The sequence below is a fragment of the Calliphora vicina genome, chromosome X (genome assembly GCF_958450345.1).
Source record: "Calliphora vicina chromosome X, idCalVici1.1, whole genome shotgun sequence".
NCBI lineage: Eukaryota > Metazoa > Arthropoda > Insecta > Diptera > Calliphoridae > Calliphora > Calliphora vicina.
Genome location: NC_088785.1, coordinates 7,133,850 through 7,159,047, shown reverse-complemented (window position 1 = coordinate 7,159,047; position 25,198 = coordinate 7,133,850). Strand labels below are relative to the sequence as shown.

Sequence of the window (25,198 nt, the reverse complement as noted above, 5' to 3'; positions counted from 1 at the left end):
AATATGAAGTCAAATTACAGGTAAATCGTCACAACTGCCTGCCAGGGGAGGTCAAATATATTGGACGAAGTTTCTTAAAGGACATGTATCTCATAAATAAATTTTAAAAAATGAATGTAAAACATGACTTTAAAAGGAAAAACCCCAATATATTGGACAAAATATCTGAAAGGGTTAAATACCGAAATTCCTAAAACGGGGAAAATGTGTTCCAAAAACTGAGTTTTTGTGACGTTATTTACCATGTGATAATAAAACAACTTTGTAGGTATTTAAGAAACATATAGGGTTATACAAATATGGATCTTTTTCGAGGATCGGTGCTTTGCCTTTTTACAATTATTTACTCAAACCAAAATTTTTTTTAAAAAAAGTTTGTCAATTTTGCATAGGGGTGTTAAAAATAACGCCCTTTTTACATGTTCCAACTTTTTAAAAAAAAAAAAAAAAAAAAAAAAAAAAAAGAGAAGAGAAGAGAAGAGAAGTAACACTCAGGCAATTAATATGCCTATATATAATTGTGTTACTTTCTTTGGTGATAGAGTGTAGAAGAAAATGTGGTAAAAGGAGAAAAGCTTTTAATTGACAACTCTGCAATTGCGCGTTATGTTTATTATTAGTGCAGGTTGCATCGCCTCTGGTGGTGATATGGCGCATTAGTCAAGGCAACCTCCTTTATTTATTTTACTTCTGTGGCGTTTTAGTGTTATACCACCGAAGGAGGACGCTGTGATAAATATTAGTTATTAGTATAGTAAACTAATAATTATTTTAAACTGATATTGATGACTGGCAGCGGCTGGGTTCGATTCCCAGCCAAGGCCGCAAATACCATATCATGCTTAATGATCAAACGCGCTAGCCACCGCACCCTCAGAACTTTGGATGCGGGTAACTTTTTATAGAGACAAGATAACTTTTATTTTTATTTAGAATTTTATTGCCAATATAGCTTATATTTTAAAAATAAATTCCGACCCTCCTTAGTTCCGCCATATACATATAATAAAACATAAAAAGATCGACCAACATTAAAAAAAAATAAATCAGTAAACCTAAATATCTCTTCTGCAGGAGTATTTATACTTTAAATTTCAGCTCAGTCGGAACATAAATAGATTATTTGGCCAGAGTTGACCAATTTTGCGGGGACACGCTCCAACAGTTCCCGATATACCGAATTATTTCTAAACCACTGTGCTATAGTCAAAATTAAAGTATGTTTTAAAATAAACCGACTTTAACTGGGTGCCTCCTGCAATTCAAACATTATTAGCTGGCCTGGGCTACCTTTGTCACAGTGTCAAAATCACCATCAAAATAGTTTTGACCCACCCCAATGTGTATTCTCGTTCGTTTAAGTTGGTGTGGATATCATCGCCTTATTGAGACTAGAACATATAATTTGTGAAAGTAATACTTTTTAAATGTTGTAGGTATTTCATATTTGTTACGCAGACAAATCATTTAATAAAATCGTTGGTGAAATAAACATTTTACTTTCTTTAAACTAAAAAAATAATCGTGCCTACAAACGATTGTCTATTTTATGAACTGGTTAAAGGAAGTTTTTCCCATACATTATACAGTTTTACGCCATACAAACATTCATTCATTTGGTTGGACTGTATGAATGTAGTATGTAGGTAGATAGGTGTTCGTACATGCAATTAAATATTTCATAATTTTACTGGATTGCCATTATATTTACGTACATACTTTAAGGTCATCGTCATCATCAGGTTTTTAATCTTAAAATAATAAACATCGAATTTTAAAACTTTCCCTTTACACAAACAAACATAATTACTATACTTCCATCCAAAGAAACATTACTATGTACGTATTTTTGAGAAACTATTTTTTTAAAAAGGTCCCAGCTGTTCTGGGTGACTGTCCCGAACTTTTGATATTACCTATCATTTGATATACCGGTTACATAAACTCAGATATCTTACTAGCTACTAGGGTATTCATTCGAGTACTGATCGTTCGCTTATAAACATCGTTGCACATCTTTGCCTAACATTGCAATAAACTTTTTGCGTATTTATAAATGCGTCAATCATGCACTTCTTCAAATTAGTCACGTTCACTGAAAATTATATCAAACTTTGGACAGATTTGTGTAATTCCCTAAGACCACTTGATTAAGCAAATATTCGGTAACGTTGTCAATGAAAATTTAATGATGGACTTTGATTTCGAATGTTTTTTAACATCATCAATACTTGAATTGTTAACTTTAACGTTATTTTTGGTTTTTCTTTAACAATCAAATATTAAAAAAACTTACATCAAAACTTCATTCTTTACTTTTTTTAAAAAAAAAATTAAATTATTCGAATAATTCGATTAATTTTAAACGTGTGATCGAATTATTCGAACAAGTTAAAATCTCTTAATCGAATTATTCGTTTTATTCGAACAAGAGAAAAATCAAATAATTTGAATACCCTACTTCAAATAGTTAGTTTAAAAAATATCATCTAGACAAATAAATAACCGACTGCTTGGCAAACCTTCCTCCGACTAATCTATGCTTACTACAATGGGACCATATTCCTGTTAGAGGCTTTTTAAACCACTACACAATTTTGATGTATTGTGGTTCCAGTAGTACAAATATGATACAAATTTAAAATTCTATGGAAAAGTTTTTTCTTAATTTTTTTTTTCTAAAATTGTGAATTTTTTAGTTGTTTCTCCACATAATTTGTGATAAGGGCTAGTCCGATATTATTGAAGTAAACTTAGAAAATTTCAAAATTACATAACCTTTAATCTGTTTATATATTACGTTTTAATCGGTTTAGTAGTTTAGTAGTTTCGGAGTTATAATAACAAATTGAAGCAAAAAATATATTTTTTACGTGAAAATAGCAAATTTTTTGTTTTAAAAAACTCATGAAAAATCGAAAACGGCAGAACTTGTTCAGGTTTATTACTTTGTCGGAAAGCCGCATATAATAGAAACAAAATGAGATATCAAAAATAAAAATCGATTGATTCTTTTCGAATTTATTTACGATTAAGTGAATTCGCTCATTTTCACAAAATTTTTGTTTGATATATGTACATAAAATTGGGTAGTTAATGTTCTTCTTTCGATTGATTTAATTTTGAAAACATTTTGCCCATGCTATGTACAAATTTTCACATATACATATATTGCTTTTTAATCGGCTCAGTAGTTTCGGAGTTATAATAACAAATTGAAGCAAAAAATATATTTTTTTTTAATATTTAGAAATATCCAATTTTTTTGTTTTAAAAAAAATCATGAAAAACCGAAAAATCAATGAATTATTTTCAAATTTATTCACAACTAAGTGAATTCGCTTATTTTCAGAGAACTGTATGTGCTTACAAGCGTGTGTACATTTTAAATGAGTTTTGCTTTTGGTTAAAATTTTTAAGTGTAAAATCACTTATGTGTTAAATGTCCCAAAATATATAAGTGAAAGGTAAAATCACTAGTTTTAGACAGTCACCCAGAACTGCTGGGCATATTTGTTCGAACACTTACATAAGTACATGTTGAATGAGTGAACTAATGAGTATGAATGAGAATGTTGTATGTCAATACCTATCTACCAGTACCTGTTTAACCGGTGTTACTTTCACAACAAATAATTCGGGTTGATTGTTTTATGTAGAGATTTATGTAAATATGTACATTAGGGCCATAACATTTTTTGCAAATATCCAAATTGCCCTACTAGTATAGTCGAAAAGACCATTGAAAGTTATTTAAAAAAATGGTATTATTTTTTCGCGGTTGTTTGGAGATCATTTTTTTATTTTTTGCATCCAAAAAACGCAAATATTTTTTTTATAAATTTTTTTTATACGAATATATTTTTAAAATTTGCGGTAAAGGGAAAAAATAAACATGGTTGTGGCAAAAATAATCTAAGACCATCATATTATGATAAAATTTACGACTGTAGTCGAAACATATCGAGCCCTTAGCGCCAAATTATCGTAAGCGACAAAACACAAGTTCTTTCGATTATTTTGAAATTTATACATAAAATTAAAAATGTTATAATTTCGTTCAAGCTATTTGCCTATTTTTCAAAAATATTTATAACTTTTGACAATTAAAAATTCATGGAATACTTTATTGAAAAATATGACAAAAAATGTTTTTTATTGAATTTTTGCATAGATACAAATTTTTCGAATTGAAATAAAATTGTTATTTATGAATAGTTTTTAATGAAATTTCACAGTTATGTAAAATTTTCTATTCAAAATGGAAAAATAAAAACGAACTTTGAAATTTATTATCTGCAATCCCGCAATTCTCCAAAAATTGTTGAAAAATCCCAAAAATGGAAATTTTTAGTTTTTTTGGCTATAATATCCATAGCAGGGTCCGAGTTATCGGAACTCTTTACAAAATAATTAAAAGCATATTGATCCATCTAAAATCGGTTACTATATTTTGATATCGAATATGCGATTTGAGAATTTTTTCCCTAAATTTTAATTTTACATAAAAAAATAAGTGTTTTTTTGAATGGACCTGGTCCCCTCGGTAAGGAAATTTTTTAATGTTTTTTTCAATTAAAATATTTTATGAAAACTTAGCTTTCAGAAATTATAAATTCCTTATACATCCTTTTAACATTTTTTTGCGATAACTTAAAAAGAAAAAAAGTTCTTTTTTATCAAAAAATTTGCGAAAAATAGGCTTTATAAATTAAAATGCATATAACTTTGGACTTAGTCATTATTTTTAAACACTTCTTTTTCTATTTGACACATACATATGTTGTTAGTCTAATGAAGGAAAACTGGAGAAAATCGGAAAATATTTGGATACGCTGTTATCAAAAAACTGAAGTAGGTTGGGTAAAACTGGTAAAAATTTAATTTTCAAATGCGAATATCTCCTAAGCTAAAAGAGATAATTGATAGCTACGACTAGGTCTTTTGTAGCGCTATATGTATATGTGTAATTTTTTTGAAATCTAAACACAAACGAAGAAATAGGATCTTTTTAAAAATGTAACATACCCGAGGTGTGCTACTTTGAGGACACCTCGTAGAAAATGTCGCTTACGATAATTTGGCGCTATGGGCTCGATATTATGATCAGTGAACACCAATGTTTTACGCATTATTTTTTGTTTGTTAAATACTTATGTTTTTTACAGGCCTAACAATAAGTATTAAAGTCGTATAACTATAATTTAAAAACTAGAATTGCTCACTAAAGAGAAAGCCTTCATATACAAATGGTCCTCATCTAAGTCTTGATCGGGTATGGCTCTGTGGAGTTTTACTGTAACTTTTTTTTAAATTCTGTGCGAGATATTAAGTTCTCTCACATGTTATATATCAATAGATAGAAGATTATGTCTAATTTTTTAAAAATATTTATAACTTTTGTCAATTAAAAAATTCATGGAATAGTTTTTTTTTTGAAAAATATGTAAAAAAAAATAAGACGCTTAAAAGCCTCGCAAATTGTGCAATCTGTGCATTTTTACACTCTCGCAAATGAAATGTCAAAAAATGTATGGAAACTCGTTTGCACAACTCCGATAAGTTTGCGCGACAATTTAGACTCGCAAACTTGAATTTATTGTGCATTTGATGAATCAGCTGCTTTTGTTTACTTTTATTTATAAGAAATAAAAATCAAATAAAATATAAACATTTTGTGCATGTGAAAATTGTGTAACTTTGGAACAGAATGATTGTATTAAATGACATTGTGTATGAAAACATTAACCAACAGCTAGAACATAAACAAAGTCCTCCAAACTATGTATACCACCGTTTGTTTCAAAGATTTAACTATCATTCAACATTTTAAAATTAAAATTTATACAATTTGAAAAAAAATTATTAAAGCTTTTGTTGAATTTATGTATTTTTATTTGACAAATATAAATTTTCTGTATAAACTTGCACAAAATTGAAAAGGTGGGTTCATGAAACATGTCGCGCAAATTTGCCCATTTGCACAAATGGGAAACTTAAGCGTTTAAATGAGTACCCTTAATGTTTTTTATTGAGATTGTGCAAAGATACAAATTTTTCAAATTGAAATTAAATTTTTATTTATGAATATTTTTTAATAAAATTTTACAGTTTATAGATTTTTCTATTGAAAATTTAAAAATAAAAACAAATTTTTAGATTTATTATCAGGAATCTCGCAATTCCCAAAAAAGTTTTGAAAAATCCCAATAATTAGATTTTTTAGTTTTTTTGCCCTTTACAAAGTAATGAAGAACATATTGGGCCATCTAAAATGGGTTACTAATAGGGTTGCCAGCCGGGCTGGACTTGGCTGGATTGTCCAGCTTTTTTGATGCCTGTCCAGTTTCAAGCTAAAATTTAATTTTTCGACAATAATATCCATAAATGAATATTTACTTACTACTACTATGTATTATGTATGTATGTATGTATTTTTTGAAGAAAGGAACAAAATAAATACCAAAAGAAGAATGTAAACGGGAAAGATTATTAGAAGCATTTTTATATTTTATGCAAAACATAATGCAGGAATTTACAACTCTTGATAATGACTCTTGTACATTTTTAGAGTTGCACGATATAATTGACCGTACTTATGAATAGCCTCAAATGTAGAATACATAACAAATTTTTTGGCACCAAAGTTAACATTTTGAAAAAAAAATTTCGTTCAATTAACACAAAACTTTTAAGACGGAATTATAAGACTTTAAAAAAACAACAGTTAGCTATTTAGAAAATCGTTACAGCTTTGGTGATGACTACTTTTTTTTTAAAAAAAAATTGCATTTTTAAATTTATAAAATGTCCTATTTCCTTGGGATGAAAATATATAATAGATAACGGTAAACCATCTATCTATTACTGCTCCTTCGTGAATCTTATAAACAAATATCAAGAGATTTGTCAAATGATATGGATCCATTTTGTTTATCAAAGGTGAAAGGAATAAATTCGAGAATTTTAGAAAAGTTGTATATTTCGCATTTACAATACCAGAAGCAACGCTTTCTGTGAAAGAGTTTTTCCTATTTTAAACAAACTCTATACTAAAGAAAGAAACCGAATGTCATTGGACCATTGGACAAATTTAGAGGAATCTTGTACAGATTTTCAAAATTATTTACAGATCTCTAAAGGTTTGGAATTGGACAAATCCGTAAGCTCAAAAACGAAATAAAGTGGCAGTGTTTTTAGTATTTAATTTATTACTTTTAATTCTTTCTTTATTTACATACATATGTATGTATGTAAATATATATGTATATTAGGGTGGGTCGATTTAGCAATCGATATTGTGCAATAGATTTTTTGATAGTTTTTGGCATTAGGAACAAAATTTTGAAACAACTGTTTTACGGTAGGTCGCAGAATTTTAGTACCTCTAACTCACAAATTTTTAGACCGATTTAAATTTTAAACATTTACGGAAAGGCAAATAATTAACCTTTCATAAAATTCATTTTAAAGCATAATCAGTTAAACTGATTCAGTTTTTTTCTAAACCCATTAAAAAATTATAGTGACCGTTATGTTGATGAACATCACTGAAAACGGTTTTTTGGAATAACTTTTAAATTTGTGGGTGTTTCTGAAATTTTTTTACACAATTTGTATGTTCTCAACAAGACCCACACTAGGTCGTTTTCCAAGTTCTTTTCACTGTAGCACAGTGTAATACATATACATTTTGATTACAATGGATAAAAATATATTTAAAAAAAATTATTTACAGAAAACTAAAATTAACATTTTCTCAGTAATTTTTTAATGTCCAGTTTTTTTGATTTGTCCAGCTTTTTAAAGCCAAATGTCCAGCTTTTTGCGAATCTGAATCTGGCATCCCTAGTTACTATATTTTGATATCGACTATGTGATTTGAGAATTTTTGCCCCAAATTTTGAATGAATTTTACATATAAAATATACGTTTTTTGAATGGAACTGTTCCCTTCGGTATCAACAATTTTAATATTTTTTTTCATTTAAAATATTTGATGAAGAGTTATCTTTTCAAAAAGTATAAATTTCTTATACATCCTCTTAGAAATTTTTTGCGATAACTTAAAAAGAAAAAAGTAATTTTTCCCAAAAAATTGGCGAACAATCGCTTTTTTAAAATTTTTTAAATTCGAATGCATATAACTTTGGACTTAGTCATTATTTTTAAACAATTCTTTTTCTATTTGACACATAAATGTGTTGTTACTCCAATAAAGAAAACTGGGGAAAATCGGGAAATATTTACATCCGCTGTTATCAAAAAACTGGAGTAGGTGGGTAAAAATGTTTAAAATTTAATTTTGAAATGCGAATATCTCCTAAGCTATAAGAGATAAATGGTAGCTGCGACGAGATTTTTTGTAATGCTCGGTGAGGAGATTCTACGACCCCACAAGGTATATATATTCTGGATCGTTATAGATAGCGAAGTCGATATAGCCAAATATGTATATTGAAATCAACTTTCCTTATTTGGGGGCTAATAACTTACAAACATGATTGATACATCAATATATCGGGAATTGTTCCGGGTCGGTTGCTATTTAAAATCGAGAAAAACGGCTCACAAATGGCTGAGATATAAGGAAAAAACCGGGACAACCTCGATTTTTGGCCTATTTTTTATCTATATCTGGGTTACTAAGTCATTAACAGGGAAACCAAAATATGCAAATACATGTTTTTCCTGGTAAGTCTAATGGGCACATGGATAAGATATTTACACGATTCAGAACTATTTAAGAATTTTGGCATCGATTTGTTAGTGCATATTTTTGCATATTTTACCCTTAAATGCATATATTTGTTTTAAGAGCATATTTATGTCATATTTTTGCGTGTTTAGATAGCATATTATACTGTTTAATAGCATATTTTGAGTTTATCAAAAACAAATTTTGTCTTACTTAATTTTTCATTTTTTCAAAGGAAGTAACTTTGTTTAAAATTCAAAATTGAAAAATAGATGGCTTTTTTTAATATAAAATAAGCACTATTTTAATAATAATTTAATTTAAAATAATCTTAATTGAAGAAGTGACTTTATATTTATATAAAACTAGCTGTCTCGGCAAACGTTGTTCTGCCATAGCTCACAGAAAGTTTGAAGACCCATTATAATAGTACTCCAGATATGCATTAATAAATGTTTACTTTGTATGGGAGGTGCCATGCCCATTGTGCGTATATAGGTCAATTGTGAATCTAAACCATCCAGAGACCCACTCAAACACACACAACAAATTTCATGGAAATCGGCCCAGCCGTTAAGGAGGAGTTCAGTTACTAACAAACGTACAGAAGAATTATATATATAAAGATAAAGATATCATCAAAAAATACCTCTCGAGGCATTTTCATAACTTAAGTTCCTATTGCTTTTATGTTGTATTTATTTTTTGTTATACTTGTTTTAGTTCTTGTTATTTTTGTTTATTTTATGTTACTTTACCTTTATAGAAATAAATTGTATTGATTTTTTTAAATAAAAGTATATTTTTTGGTTAAAAATTAGTAAAAGTTTATTTTTTTAAGAACATATTTTTTAAATTTTAAGAGCATATTTTAAAGTTTTTACTGCATATTTAAAGTGCTTAAAACGCTTTTTTTAGAGCATATTTCCGGTTTCCCTGGTCATTAATATAGACAATATGGATATGATAGATCTAATGGATCTAATGATAGATATTTCAAAGTCCATTGCAACGATGTATATAAGGCTATAGTAATTTGGACCTACACAAAGTCAAAATCGAGTAAAAATATTGTTTAACCGGAATTTTTTTTTCACTAATAAATTAAAAAAAAAATTAAAAAAAAATTTAAAAAAAACCATTTAGAAAAAATACAAAATTACAAATTTTGAAAAAATAATTTTTTTTTTAATTATCAAAAAAAAATTATGTTTAGATTGGTGAAGGGTATATAAGATTCGGCACAGCCGAATATAGTTCTCTTACTTGTTTTTCTATACCACTGTGCATTAGTGTAAGCTCTATAGCACTGAGCAGCAAGAAAAATCAGCCTCAAAAATTCCAATGGGAAATGAATGTAGACCATTAAGTAAACAGAACTGCCAAAGGGTTTTGAAAAGTTAGCTCGAATTTAATTGTTATGGCTAATTTTTTACTCTGAGTCAGACGAACGAGGTGAACGCTACCACCAAATTGCTATTCCATTTGAAATAAGGTAAAATTATTTATTTATATTGATGACATACAAAATTAAAAATATAAAATAAGAAATAAATAAAGATGATAATGGAGCTAATTTAGAGAGTGAATCAGAAAAGGATTCGGCCTGGAAAGATGAGAGTTACGATATCCAGAATTTAAAATATTTATATTGGTTACAGTGAATAAAATGACATCACTGAGTTCGTTATAGAAATAAAACTTTTTAAACACATTTTTTTTAATAAAACAAAAAAAATTTCTTTTTTCAAAATATTCAGATCACATTCTGAAAATAAATTGTAGTATTCAATAGAATCAGATTCATTTGATCTATAATAGTTTTAAATTTTTCTTAAAAAAGTCAAAGCATTTTAATCCAAAATTGATAATTTATATTTGACCACACCTATACCGCCCACCATTTGTTGATATAATGGAAAAAATATATTTTTCCACATTGGAGTCAAAGCAACAATAAGTACGCAGAATTACAGTCCATGAAATATTTTTATATTTTAATACGTTTTTTCAATCATAGTGTAAAAAATGATGAAAAATGGCCCAATTAGCAAATTCAAAATGGCCGACCTAATATGGTGTCATATCATACAAATTCATATAACATAAATTGAAATTGATGCAATTGTGCTCTGTTTTCTATTTGTTTAAATTTTTGAAATATATACTCTGAAAATTGACCTTCAACCTTTTGGAAGTAAACAATTTTATCCACACCATTTTAAGGACATATCTTTGCTTTTGACATGGAATCAAAAATTATGTTGGACTTTGAGTAGCTTCAAAGTTATGGACAATGATGTGTATATAATTTTAGACTATTTTAACAAATTTGAAATGGAAAGGTTCTCCGATAAAATAGTACGCATAAATTCTGGAGTCATACATAGCAGACCTAGCTTTTTGAGTGAAATATTGGGATTATGTAACAGGAAATTATGAAATTAAAGCTGATGTTCTGCGACATTCGCTGATGATATGGCAATACATAGCTTCCACGGAGATCCGCAGGTAGCTTCTATGAATTAGCCAATTATCTCGGACTCGTGGAGCTATTGTTGAACACCTGGAGAATACGAGTAAATGAACTCAAAAGTAAACACCTATCACACCAAATAACCATTATTGCTAATGATATAAGGCTCATATAAGATTCAATAAATAAATAAATATAATGTTAAAAAAATACTACAATCTACAATCGCTTACAAAAACAACATTGACACATTGTTTTAGTGTATCACAAAATAAGAAATTACATTTTGTTTTTGTAATTGTTTTGAATCACTAAAAAATAGCGTCTTAGTACACAGCGGCACTACTCTACAAAAAACAGAAATTTCATCACGTTATCTTTAAAATTGCGACACGGTATTCGTGTTTAAGTTAAGTTCGATAATGTTGTAATCCAAAATCTATAAAAAATAGGTGTGTAAACTAGTTTATACAAATTTTTTTTATTAAAAAAATAGGAAATTTGCTACGCTTTTAAAATGATTGAAAAAATTCAGAATTTGTTTACGTATGGGCAATTTCACGATAATGACGACCACGACTGAAAAAATAAAAACCCTTGAAACTTTTTTTAAAGATGATAATAGTTTAAACTGACTATATTTAATTCTTTAATTTAATTGGTAGTTTTTAGTTTAAGATTGCGGCGAAAACTAAGCTTCCAATTAGAATATAGTATGAAATGAATTTGACTCTGATTGTTGTTTTGCTATAAACAAATTGTTTATTGAAACCGAATATATTTTTTTATTAATTTTTTTAGTTTTCGTATACACAGCGATCCCTAGCGCCAAATTATCGTAAGAGACATTTAAAAAAAAAAATTTATTGCAGAAATTAAAATTTTATGGACGGACTGATGTTTTAGCGTACTCAGGATATCAAAATTATTAGTATCTTCAAAAATATAGGCGGTAAGATTTTATCATAAGTCAATGTTTGCATTGTTTAATGTTTACAGTAAACGAATTTTGTCGTAAGCGACACACAGTGGTATAGAACAAAAAGAGAGAAATAGATTGGTTTGAATGAAATTTCACACGCGCAAAGAGGAAGTGCTGTCGAGTTTAAATTTTGAATATGGACCCCCCTGTCCGTGCCCATGATGGGCACATGTGGTCCATATTCAAAATTTAAACTCGACACACACTTCAGGTACATATGCTAAATTTTTAAAACGATAGTTGATAGCATTTGAATTTAAAAAAATCGATTTTCGCTAGTTTTTTTGGGAAAAAGTATTTTTTTTCTTTTTAAGTTATCTTAAGAACGAAATTATATTATAACCCATCATAACATCTTTAATTTTATGTATAAATTTCAAAATAATTAAAAAAACCTTCTCCTGTAAAATTTGTGTTTTGTCGCTTACGATAATTTGGCGATAAGGGCTCGATATATTTACAGAATATATATTGTTTTACTACAAGAGAAAAATGTGTCACGTACGATATTTTAAATTGTATTTATTATAAAATCATCCAAAGATTGTTTTTATTTAAATATGACGGATTGTAAAGGAAAAATATTTGATTTAGTGTAAAGGTATGGTCACACATTTATTTAGTGGTTACGTCTTTTTCGTCAAATATTTGTCATGTGTGACCCTACCTTTTAAATTAAAAGAAGACATAACGCCACTCACGATTCGCAAATTTTCGCATATTTCTACATGTATGTACCTCAAAATTACTTCAGTTTTATGTCACGTACGATATACTCTTATTTCGCTCGTTATTTTAGACAACAATGTTTCGAAAGAACTTATTATTTTTTTTAAGATATAGTACCCTCTGAATGGAACATAAAGACCAAATTATTTATCAGATACTCTTATGTTTGTAAAATCTATTCCACTCTATAGCTGTACAAATGTCACTTACGAAGACATGGAATTGCCCATATGTAAAATTTTGTCATATTATTTTGATATCGATCAAAAATTTTATTTCCCATCGCTGGTTTCAATGCACCTGTATTACCGAGTGTTGTTGTTAACGATCAGTCGGTCATTTGTTGTCGCTGGCCTCATTAATCTTGACTACAGCTAAAAGAGCGGCTGGCTGGCTGGCTAATGGTGTTAGTATTTCTATCTGTCATAGCTTTGTTATGAGGTGGTATTGTTTGTGGCTCATTTATGTGCCTTTTGTTCCAATTTACATTTATAAGACCACAAACAATATAACCAAGAACAATAACAATAACAAATACTACTAACGTTCATACATACATAAATACAAAGACACATACAAACGTACATACGTTATATAAAGATAATAAATATAAAACAAAATAAATGTGTAAAACGTTAACAGCATATGAATTAGCTTATATACAAGAAAGTATTTAGATGATGGCTTTAAAATGCCTTAAGTGAAGTTCACTAGAGTAAATCTTCTAACAATTTCAGCTCAATGGAATAGATATGAATTTGAGTTCTTACAAACTAGGGTATTCATTAGAATAATGATCGTTCGAATAATCAAATAAATCCTCAACTATTCGAAGAATTTAAAAATTACCATTTTCGAATAACGGATAATTTTTCTTAAAATAATCGAATTAAACGAATTTGCTTAAATTTTTAAAATACCTAAAGCTTAAGTTATAGTAGATGATAGATCCTTCTACAAATATATGTATAAATGTTACTGTAAACAAGTTAAAATTCTCAAAACAAATTTAGTAAAACAAAAGTCTGAAAGATTTTGGAATGGATTTTGAAACATAAATTGTAGGGTTTTACATAATATGATGGATAAATATTGACAGAATCTCTATGAAACATGCTTTATATTGATAAATAATACTAATCAAAAAGTTAGTGTAGAATAAACAAGTAAGAGAGCTATATTCGGCTGTGCCGAATCTTATATATACTTCAAAATACAAATTTTAAATATTTTTAGGTAAACAAACATTTTTTTTTCCAAAGTTGTTTTTTTCATTCTTTGGAAAATTTTTTTTTTTCGAACTTAAAATTTTTCTGTTTTTAATTTTAATTTTTTTTTTTAAATTTTAACCCTTTGACGACGACGATTTTCCGCTGGAAATTTTTAAAATTTTATTGCGGATTCTTACTCAGAAAGACAACATTACAAGACTAAAGTGTCAAAATTTAAAAATTATTACTCCTTCTACGAGAAAAATCATGGGACATATTTGTCCCATTCGTTGCCAAAGTTAATAATTTGGGAACAAATGCATTGAACAATTAAAAGCTTTTTTTCGTTTCAAAAAGTAGAGTACTGCTTTATTTACATTACCAAACCAATAATCGAACAATGAATGACAAAAGGTGTTCCCAAACCTAAAGCAGCCAAAGAATTTTTAGTTAAATTTCAGAGGAAAAAAGACAATCAAAATTACGTTTCGAAATCTTATACAGACCCTGACTGCAAAAAAAATTTTTTTTTGGTGAAAAAAAAGAACTCGGGTTAAAAAATATTTTTTCCGATTTTGACCCATTGTAGGTCCAACTTACTACGGTCTTATATACGTCGTTGCAAAGGTCTTTGAAATATCTATCATTAGATATCCATATTGTCTATATTAATGACTTAGTAATCCAGATATAGGTCAAAAATATTCAAAAATCCAGGTTGTTCTGGTATTTTCCTAATATCTTAGCCATTTGTGGACCGATTTTGTTGATTTTAAATAGGAAACTTCTCGAAAGCATGTTTGACATAATTATTGAAGATTTGGATCCCGAAGATATCTGGGGTCTTCACAAAATTGATTTCAATAGACAGACAGATATACGGACATGGCTTAATCGACTCCGCTATCTATAAGGATCCAGAATATAATAAATATATAATATAATATATACAGGCAAATCCCGGTATAACGAACAATATGTTGTCAGGCCCATTCGTTAAATTGAAAAATTCGTAATATCGAGATGTTTTTTTTTAATTTTGGACAACTTTTTCTGTATTGGAATTTAACTAAACGTATGGCGTTTTGATCCCTAGGTTGGATGAGCTGTGTGACATTAGGAGGAATGAATAGCGTATTAATAAAGCCTTCATTGTAAGGGATTTCGATTCTGAAAATAATTCAACCTGTTGAAAATTAAACTGAAGGATAAACATTTAAAAAAAACAAATTTTGAAGATTCGACTTAATTTGTGTGAAGATAATTTACAGGAAACACTTAGTCACGATAAAATTTTTGTTTTATTTTCTTCAAAATCTTCAGAACTATGTTATTCCATATTTCGTTCATTCATTTAAATTTTTTACTTTTTCTTTCAATGAAATTCTTCTAAGGTTTCCCATATTTAATTCACATGAACACTTGCACAATTATTGCCTGTTTCACAATATTGAATGAAAGATTTCGTTCGCATTCTAAGCGAAAGAAAGCTGATTTTGGATTCCCTACCTTCATGTTTATGTGAACGAATCAGTTTTCTTTCGCTTAGAATGCGAACGAATTCTTTCATTCGATATTGTGAAACAAGCAATTAAAACCACTATAGAAAAAATTACAGCACCTATTTTTAAAGAGAGTAACCATTGAAAACTATTGTTTTTTATACTTTCTGTTCGTTATATTGAGCGTACAATATTTGAAAAGTTCGCTATATAAGGTTATCAATGTTAAAAATTTGGTTGTTTGTTTGATTTTGTATGTTTTTTCTCACCATTCGTTATATCGAGCATACAATTTTTGAAACGTTCGTTATATAAGGTAGTCAATGTTACGAATTTGACCGTGCGTTAAATCGTATTTTCGTTAAAGTGAGATTCGTTATACCGGGATTTGCCTGTATATATAAAGTATATACTTTATCGGGTCGGAAAATTATATTGTGGAAATTACAAACGGAATGACAAACTTATATATACCCTTCTCACGAAAGTGAAGGGTATAAAAATAATGATTATGTTGAAGAATATGATATTGAGTACGACATTGATGATGATCATGTTGAAATAGCCGAAGAAGTAATGTTATTAAATGTGTCTATAGAAAATACGACATTACGTACCACTTGATGAAGAGAAAAACTTCTCGAAAATCGCAAAATGTATATCGCAGGTACGGAAAAACTATAGGAGGAATTGACATACTTTTTTCACATTTTTATTCCCTATTATGTTGTCAATAAATCCCCATGTGATGATCAAAAACTTCTGAAATTTGTTTAACAAAATTTTTAAAAATTTGAAAATGGAGTTTTGAAACTGCCGTTAAAAAAATATTTTTTTTTTGGTTGTTTAGCCGCTCGCCTCGAAGAGACTGGCACAACACGAGATGCTGCCAGGCGTGGCAGACCCCGGAGTAGCCGTTCTGCAGAGAATATTGCTGCTGTAGCCGAGGATGTCATGGAAGCGCCGTCGACCAGACGACGTGCCACGCAAATGGGTATCAGTTGACGGTCTTTACAGCGAATTTTGGTACAAGATTTGAAGATGTTTCCGTTCAAAGTACAGACGGTGCATCAGCTCTTAGCTGCTGACCGCCAATCGCGTCTAACATACGCTCAAGCCATCCTTAATCATCACCAAGAGGAAGATGATTTTTCATCAAAAATAATCATGAGTGATGAGGCCCATTTCCATCTTAGCGGTTACGAAAATAATCAAAATTTACGCTTCTGGGGCACTGAAAATCCGCGTGTAACCCACGAATAGCCATTACACCCGCTCAAATTCACTGTATGGTGTGCTGTTTTCTCTGGAGGAAGACGACGTCGCGGGCCAAACGGTTACTGTGAATGGTGAGCGCTACAGAGCAATGATCAACGAGTTATTTTTGCCGCAACTTGATGAATTGGGATTGGAAAACATGTGGTTCCAACAGGACGGTGCAACGGCACACACTGCACGTGCCACAACCGATATGCTGATTTGCACTGGCCAGCAAGATCGCCTGATTTGACCGCTCCAGACTTCTTTTTGTGGGACTTTTTGAAGTCGCAGGTTTATGTCCTGCGACCAAATAAAAATAATCCACAAGAATAATCAAAGTTTTTTTTTTTTTTTTTAATTACAGCCAAACATCGGAAGTTTACTTTTGCGCCACCTTGTACAAGTAAATATGGATATATTTTAAGTAAGAATAAACCTTTGTTTTAATATTTCTCAAAATATGTTAATTTTGTTCCTACATTTCTTGTTCTAATGGCGATTTTTAATAACTTTAACATTTTTTAACCAATTTTTGTCTTTTATATCTTATTAGAACGATAATTACGTACACATTTCGATTCTTTTAAATTGCAAAAGTAATTATTTAATGGCAAAAATTAAAAAAAAAAAAAACTGAAAAAATTTCATTTTTTCCCTCAAAACTAAATCGAAAGACGGCAAGGGTTGCCCTTCTTAGAACAAGCTAAAAAAAATTTTGTGGTATTTTAGGTCATTACGAAAGTTTTCAGCGGGTACCGTTTCAACATATCAAAAAATTTAATTCTAAGGGACACTCTAATATACATATGTCTGTACAAATATAGTAGACAACAAATAAAATTAAGGCCCTAATTTTGTAAATCACGTCACAAAGTGATATTTATATGGAAAGCAAAAACAAAATTTCAAAAATTTGTTTTTGTTTTATATACAAATTCTTAACAGAACAAACGCACCAAAATTCAAGCGTTGATTTGCCTTTCATAATTTGAAAATTTTGTATATAAAACAAAAACAAATTTTTAAAATTTTTGAAATTTTGTTTTTGCTTTCCATATAAATATCACTTTGTGACGTGATTTACAAAATTAGGGCCTAAATAACAAAAAATGCATGCACTCGTAGCTATTAACAAAAACCTAAAATTTGTTTCTATAATTACGTATTTTATTAAGGTCACGTAGTTCTTTGTTGTCTTTGTTATATAAAACCCGCAAACAAATGTATTAAATTTAAAATACTCTAAAATAAATTTATTTGTTTATGCATATCTATCACCCATTAAGTGGACAATACGCAGACTCTGCGTCAAAACTTAATTGGGTCGTTTGAAAAATAAATGACCAAATGAAAAATTTTATGAAATATCAATTTAAGCATTTACTTACATTTATATTTTTAAAAGCAAAATTGTGAAGAAATAAATCCACAAGCTTGTGTTTCTACACTTAAATATGTGTCAAAGATTTCATGCTAATACTTAACCACTGCGAATTTATTCAAGATGACAGCTCTTACTGTCATCTTTTTCTATAATTTTGATACTTTCCATAGTCCACACAATTGTGAGGACTATGCAGTGGTCGGCATAAGTCTACGTACGACCACAATTTTTGCCACATTATTAGAGAAAACCCGGTAAATAAAAAAATAATAATGCCTAACACCACGGCAAATGTTCTGTTATTTACGATAACTTTTTTTAGCTGGTCATTTTGGAATAAAAACCTTATCCAAAAAATCGATTTTTTAAAGTCAAAATTTTCTCAAATTTGTAACTTTTTTTTGTCATTCCGTTTGTAATTTCCACAATATCATTTTCCGACCCTATAAAGTAAAGTCGATTAAGCCATGTCCGTCTGTCTGTTGAAATCAATTTTCTGAAGACCCCAGATATCTTCGGGATGCAAATCTTCAATAATTCTGTCAGACATTATTTCGAGAAGTTTCCTATTTAAAATCAGCAAAATCGGTCCACAAATGTCTTAGATATGAGAAAAAACCCAGGACAACTTCGATTTTTGACCTACAGTGGGAAGCTCAAATGAGTACATGTTTCTATTTTGTGCGCTTCTTATGGAATAAAAATAAAACTAATAAAGCAAATCCAAAAATTGTTTCTGTCATTTATTTTATGTTTCATATGTAACAAAATGAATTATAATTCAAAACAAAAAACATCCAGTTCTAAATAAAAAAACAGACAAAACTAAAATAACTCACATGTACTCAATTTTGCACCCCACAATAACTTTAGGGAAAAATTGCATTTTTTAAAAAAAAAATTCAAAATCCTTTATTACGTAAATAAAATTTTACACGCATTGCCATATTTTCTATAAATGTTTCATTAACTTTTTTTGGAATACTCTCTCGTGCTCAATCTGCTGTTAAAGCTCGTACAAATTGGTAGGAGTTAATCGGTATTGTTTCAACCAATATTGTTTCAGCCAATTCACGATTCACTAAAAATTCTCAATAGGATTGAACTCAAGACATTGAGCTGATAATTGCATTAATAAGAAATTTTTCTGGGAACACCATTCTTTACGATTTTTGACGTGTGCATTGGGCCACCATGCTATTGAAAAATTACTATTTTTAGGTAAACAAAATTTAATTTTTTTCCAGTTGTTTTTATTATAGTTTTTTTATAATTTTTTAGTTTTTAATTTTTTTTTAATATTTAGTGAAAAAAATTCTAATTAAATTTTTTTTTTTCTGAGTTTGACCCATTGTAGGTCCAACTTACTATGGTCTTATATACGTCGTTGCACAGGTCTTTGATATATCTTCATTAGATATCCATATTGTCTATATTAATGATTTAGTAATCCAGATATGGGTCAAAAATCGAGGTTGTCCTGGTTTTTTCCTTATATCTCAGCCATTTGTGGACCGATTTTCTAGATTTTAAATAGCAACCGGAAGAATTTTGGAGATATTAATGTATCATTCAGAAAGTTGGCTTCAGAAAGTTGATTTCAAAACACAGGCGGACATGGCTATATCGACTCCGCTATGAAAAATGAAGAAATTACAAACGGAATGACAAACTTATATATACCCTTGCCACTCATGGTGAAGGGTATAAAAAAAAAATTAAAAAAAAAAAATTTTTTAAATAACAATTCGAAAAAAAAATTGTTCCAAAAAATTCAAAAAACAACTTTGGAAAAAAAATGTTGTTTACCTAAAAATATTTAACATTTTTATTTTGAAGTATAATTTGGTGAAGGGTATATATGATTCGGCACAGCCGAATATAGCTCTCTTGCTTGTTTTTCCATTGCAAAGACATTTCTAAACTTCAGATTAGATAGGGCCCTAGTTAACATTTAACGATTTGACGGATTTTTTAGAGTTAGGCTTAAAAAAATCTCCGAAAATACCCCAGCGGGCTATTTCATTTCATACTTCATTACATGATTTTCTGGTTTGATTAAAAATAAGCAACTTGTAGTAACTTATTATACCCTTCACCTTCGTGAGAAGGGTATATATAAGTTTGTCATTCCGTTTGTAATTTCTACATTTTTCATTTCCGACCCTATAAAGTATATATATTCTGGATCCTTATAGATAGCGGAGTCGATTAAGCCATGTCCGTCTGTTTGTCCGTCTGTCTACAATGGGTCAAAATCGGAAAAAAAATTTGTTAACCCGAATTTTTTTTTCACAAAAAAAAATTTTTTAAAATATAAAAAAAAAAAAATTTTAAATTTTTACAAATAATGAAAAAAAACAACTGGAAAAAAAATTAAATTTTGTTTACCTTAAAATATTTAAAATTTTGAAGTATAATTTGGTGAAGGGTATATAAGATTCGGCACGACATATTGAATTTTTAAATCGTTTGCTATTTAATATAATGAATAAAAATATATTTATGTGTGTTCAATACTTCATTGTCATTTTTCTATATATAAATTGAAGCTAAATAACAAGTTTTGTTATTTACCGCTTCATAATTATGCATTTATACAAAAACATTCATTATGAAATTGTTCACAACACACCAAGATTTTGTTCTCATTGTTTTATTTCAATGTATTTATGTATAAAATTAATATGTATTATACAAACAAGAAATATATTGACATTTAAAAATTAGTTGTTGGTATTTTTAAATATGTATGGAATATAAAAATATAAAATATTTCATCATCGAATAGTTTAAAGTGGTTACATACTCCGGGGAAAGTTTCTAGGTAAGTATTTTGCTTTTAAACAAAATAAAATTTAGCATTTTAGTACATATCGTTCGTTATCTTAGTGAGAAAATGTTCTCAGTCCACTTTTTATAAAAATTGATTTTTAATACAAAAAGTTAGATTAAGTAAAAATATACCGTTTGCTTAAAAAACGTTTTGTTTTTTCTTTTAAAAATGGAAAATTTATTATCTCAGTCAAATGGAACTAGTTAGCCCCATTGACCCTAAAATGACCTATAAGTTACAAACGTATTTCTTCTGAACTGTAACATTTTATTATTATAAATCATATCTTGGACTTTTATCTTTTCACGGAAACGTATTAACCCTATAAAAATTAAAAATCCGATCATATCAAATAAGTAAAAACAACAGTATTAACATATTTTAAAAATATTTAAAACAGGTCTGCGAGATATTCTCATTTTAAAATTTTATTTTATTCACTTTTTGTTGGTAATAGCACAACCAATTCTTTCCGGTCTGCCGACGCACAGTGGCGCCATTTGAGTTTTTTCGTTGCAAAAATCATGAGATAATCAAAAAATTTAAAAGGCATGTGATAGATAATTGCTCATTCTATGAAATGAGTGTTTGAAAATGGTTCTACTTATTTGTTAGAAAAGTTAAAATTTGTGGAAAAATCAATTTTATGGGAAGTAAAATATTATATTTTTTAAATTTTTGATTTTTTATGTTTCTTTTTAAAAACTTTTATGATTTAAATTTATTTTTTTGTTTGGTTTTTCACGGTTATACGATTTTGACCTATTGTAGGTCCAACTTACTATGGTCTGATATACGTCGTTGCAAAGGTCTTTGAAATATCTATCATTAGATATCCATATTGTCTACATTAATGTCTTAGTACTCTAGATATAGGTCAAAAATCGAAGTTGTCCTGGGTTTTTTCCTCATATCTCAGCCATTTGTGCACCGATTTCGCTGATTTTAAATAGCAAGCTTCTCGAAAGCATGTCTGACAGAATTTTGGTCTTCAGAAAATTGAATTCAACAGACAGACGGACATGGCTTAATCGACTCCGCTATCTATATATACTTTATAGGGTCGGAAAATTATATTGTGGAAATTACGAACGGAATGACAATTTTATATATACCCTTCTCACGAAGGTGAAGGGTATAAATATACGGACAGATATGATTGAGCTACGAGCTCAACTAAAATTATTATAATTGAACTCAGTCAGATTAAATTTTGATAAAATAAATTTAAAATATATGTTATACAATTAAAATTCTCATACATATTACAGCTATTAGATTCCACATATATAAAGGGTCTTCCAATATCAAATTTAACAGTTGATAACGGCCTTATTGTTGAAGCTATATTAGTCGAATTGGCTGTTATTTATTCAAGTTATTTAGGAAAAATACAATCTTACGCTGCTTAATTTTAATGATAAGTATAATTTCAAAATCTAGTTTTATAAAAAAATAACTTTGACATGAAATTTATTCATCAGACCTCAGAGAATATTTTTCCTAAGTTTCATCAAAATATAACCCTAATATTAAATAAATTTGCCCTTTGACCCACAGGTGATGACAAATATTTAACATTAGAAATAAACAAGTAAGAGAGCTATATTCTGCTGTGCCGAATCTTATATACCCTTCACCAAATTATATTTTAAAATATTTTTTTTTTGGTAAACAAAATTTAATTTTTTTTAATTGTTTTTCAAATTTTTTTTTTTTTAAATTGTTTTTTAATTTTTTTTAAAAAAAGCTTTTTTCAAAATTTTTTAAATTTTTTTTTTTTTTTAGTTTTTAAATTTTTTTTTTTAAAAAAAATGTATGACAAAAAAATTTTTTTTATGAAAAAAAAATTCGGGATAAAAAATATTTTTCCCGATTTTGACACATTGTAGGTCCAACTTACTATAGTCTTATCAACATCGTTGCAATGGACTTTGAAATATCAATCATTAGATATCCATATTGTCTATATTAATGACTTAGTAATCCAGATATAGGTCAAAAATAGGTAAAAAATCGAGGTTGTCCTGGTTTTTTCCTTATATCTCAGCCATTTATTGACCGATTTTCTCGATTTTCCGGAGATATTGATATATGAATCATGTATGTATGTTATTTGGGGGCTTCGGAAAGTTGATTTCAACACACAGACGGACAGACGGACAGACGGACATGGCTATATCGATTCCGCTATCTATAACGACCCAGAATATATATACTTTATGGGGTCGCAAATGAAAAATGTGGAAATTACAAACGGAATGTCAAACTTATATATACCCTTGCCACTCATGGTGAAGGGTATAAAATCAAAAAATACCATGAAATCAAGTGAAACTCGAAGACGTATACATTTTACAATTTTTTTTTTTTACATTTTGAGGTCATATTTCAAAAACTAAACCTTTTTTAAACGTATTTTCTTATTCAAATGCAAATGTAGAAAATGTTTAGAAATAAAATACAACTCACCATTGTGTTGTGTTAATCCCTGTGGCAAAGATGTTAGGCACCCAATAATTATGAGTGTGGAGTAAATTCGACTGCAGCATAGACCTTCCATACTATGTCTTCGTTTTCGCCTCCTCCATAAGAGTCTGGATTCACGTGGCTGTAACATTTTTTGCTGGTTATTTGCTTGACTCTGTGAATTTTTTTGTTTCGTTGTTTAGTTTTGTTGTCTGACAAAACAAAAACCTAATTTATACACTAAAAATTTCCAAAAAAAATAAACAAATGTTTGGTGTTAGATATCGGTTAATCGAGCAAATAATTAATCGTGGTTTAGATTTAATCGGTTAATAATAGGTTAATTTTTAATTATTCGATTAACCGAATAATTTATATTTTAATTTTAAACTGAAAATAAAACCACGAATTTTGTGTTTAATAATTTAATTTTATTATTAATTTTAATTATTTAGTTTAATTATTTTATTAATTAAAGAACAAAAACATAAACAAAAACAAAACAACAATTCAACCAAAAAATAAATAATTTTCTTTAGTTTTAATAAAACTAGACTTGGAAAAAACTCTCTCGCTGATTGTAGATGTTGGAGAAATCGAAAGTAAGGCATGATAAAGAATATCCAATATCTGCGATCTTTTTTTAGTTTTTTCTTAGCATATAAAATCCTCCATTATACCATTGGAGACTTTTTTTGATTTTTTTTAGGTTTTGAATACTTTTAATAATTTCGATAAGAAAACAAGCCTGTGAAGAAGGCCTGTTACCAGGCCTGTTGAGGAAGGCCTACTATCAGGCCTGTTGAAGAAGGTAAAGCAGAAGGCCTTGGCTGGCTAGGACATCGTGTGTAAAAAATGTATGAGTATGGAGTGGGGCAATAAGTCCTTGTGTCTGCTAAATAAGGCCTTCCAGAAGGCCTGCTTACTACTTCTTTTCGCCGCTGGGTTGTTATACTCACTAAACATGTTTCATGGATGTTCGAAAAATATGTAATGTACAGTATCAATGACTTTTTATGATATCCACCAATTCAAAAGACACGAGGTTGGTATAAACTACGTAGAACAGGAACCGTTATACGAAGCTAAATTAAACACGCGCAACATGAAATCATAATACACATTTAGAAGAAAAGTGTTGTTTAAAGTTGTTGTTGTTGCTGGGTTGACAGCCCTTGGCCGAAAATCTTCGGGTCATTCCGGTACGTAGAACCGGCTGTCGTGGGAATGGTTGTTTAAAGTAATTGCTAATTATTAAAAGTAATCGCAGAATCTTAAAATAAATAAAAAAATATTCGATTTTGTCGAATAATTCGAGAGAAAAAAACCGGTTTGTAGAATAACTCAAAAACCGTCCTTTTGTAAAAATCGGTTTAAAAAAACAGGAAAATTGGAAAATAACCGGTTTTTCGAATAATTCGAAAACCGGTTTGACCACTCTACTTGTGGTTGATACAAAATCCATAAAGCTATTTTCCATCCCTGCACTGTTTTAGAAAGAAACAAGTATATTCGACTGTGCCAAATCTTGTATACCCACTATCAATATGTGACAATGAAATATTTTTCTGATATAGGGGATATATGAGGGCAAGAGTCAATTATGGACCGATTCTCACAAAAGTTGGTAGAATGATTGAGGTTCATACAA

The 25,198-nt window shown here is 29.0% G+C and overlaps 1 protein-coding gene across 1 annotated transcript in view; it reads right to left on the bottom strand.

Annotated features, from left to right (window-relative positions):
• LOC135962850 (serine-rich adhesin for platelets) overlaps window positions 1-23,772 on the bottom strand; it is a 33,165-nt gene extending 9,393 nt beyond the window's left edge. Inside the window, exon 1 of the mRNA XM_065514754.1 lies at window positions 23,551-23,772. Within this exon, the coding sequence (XP_065370826.1) occupies window positions 23,551-23,698 (148 nt within the window). The 5' untranslated portion in view covers window positions 23,699-23,772. The remainder of the gene's footprint in view (window positions 1-23,550) is intronic.
• Between the last annotated feature and the right edge of the window lie 1,426 nt (window positions 23,773-25,198).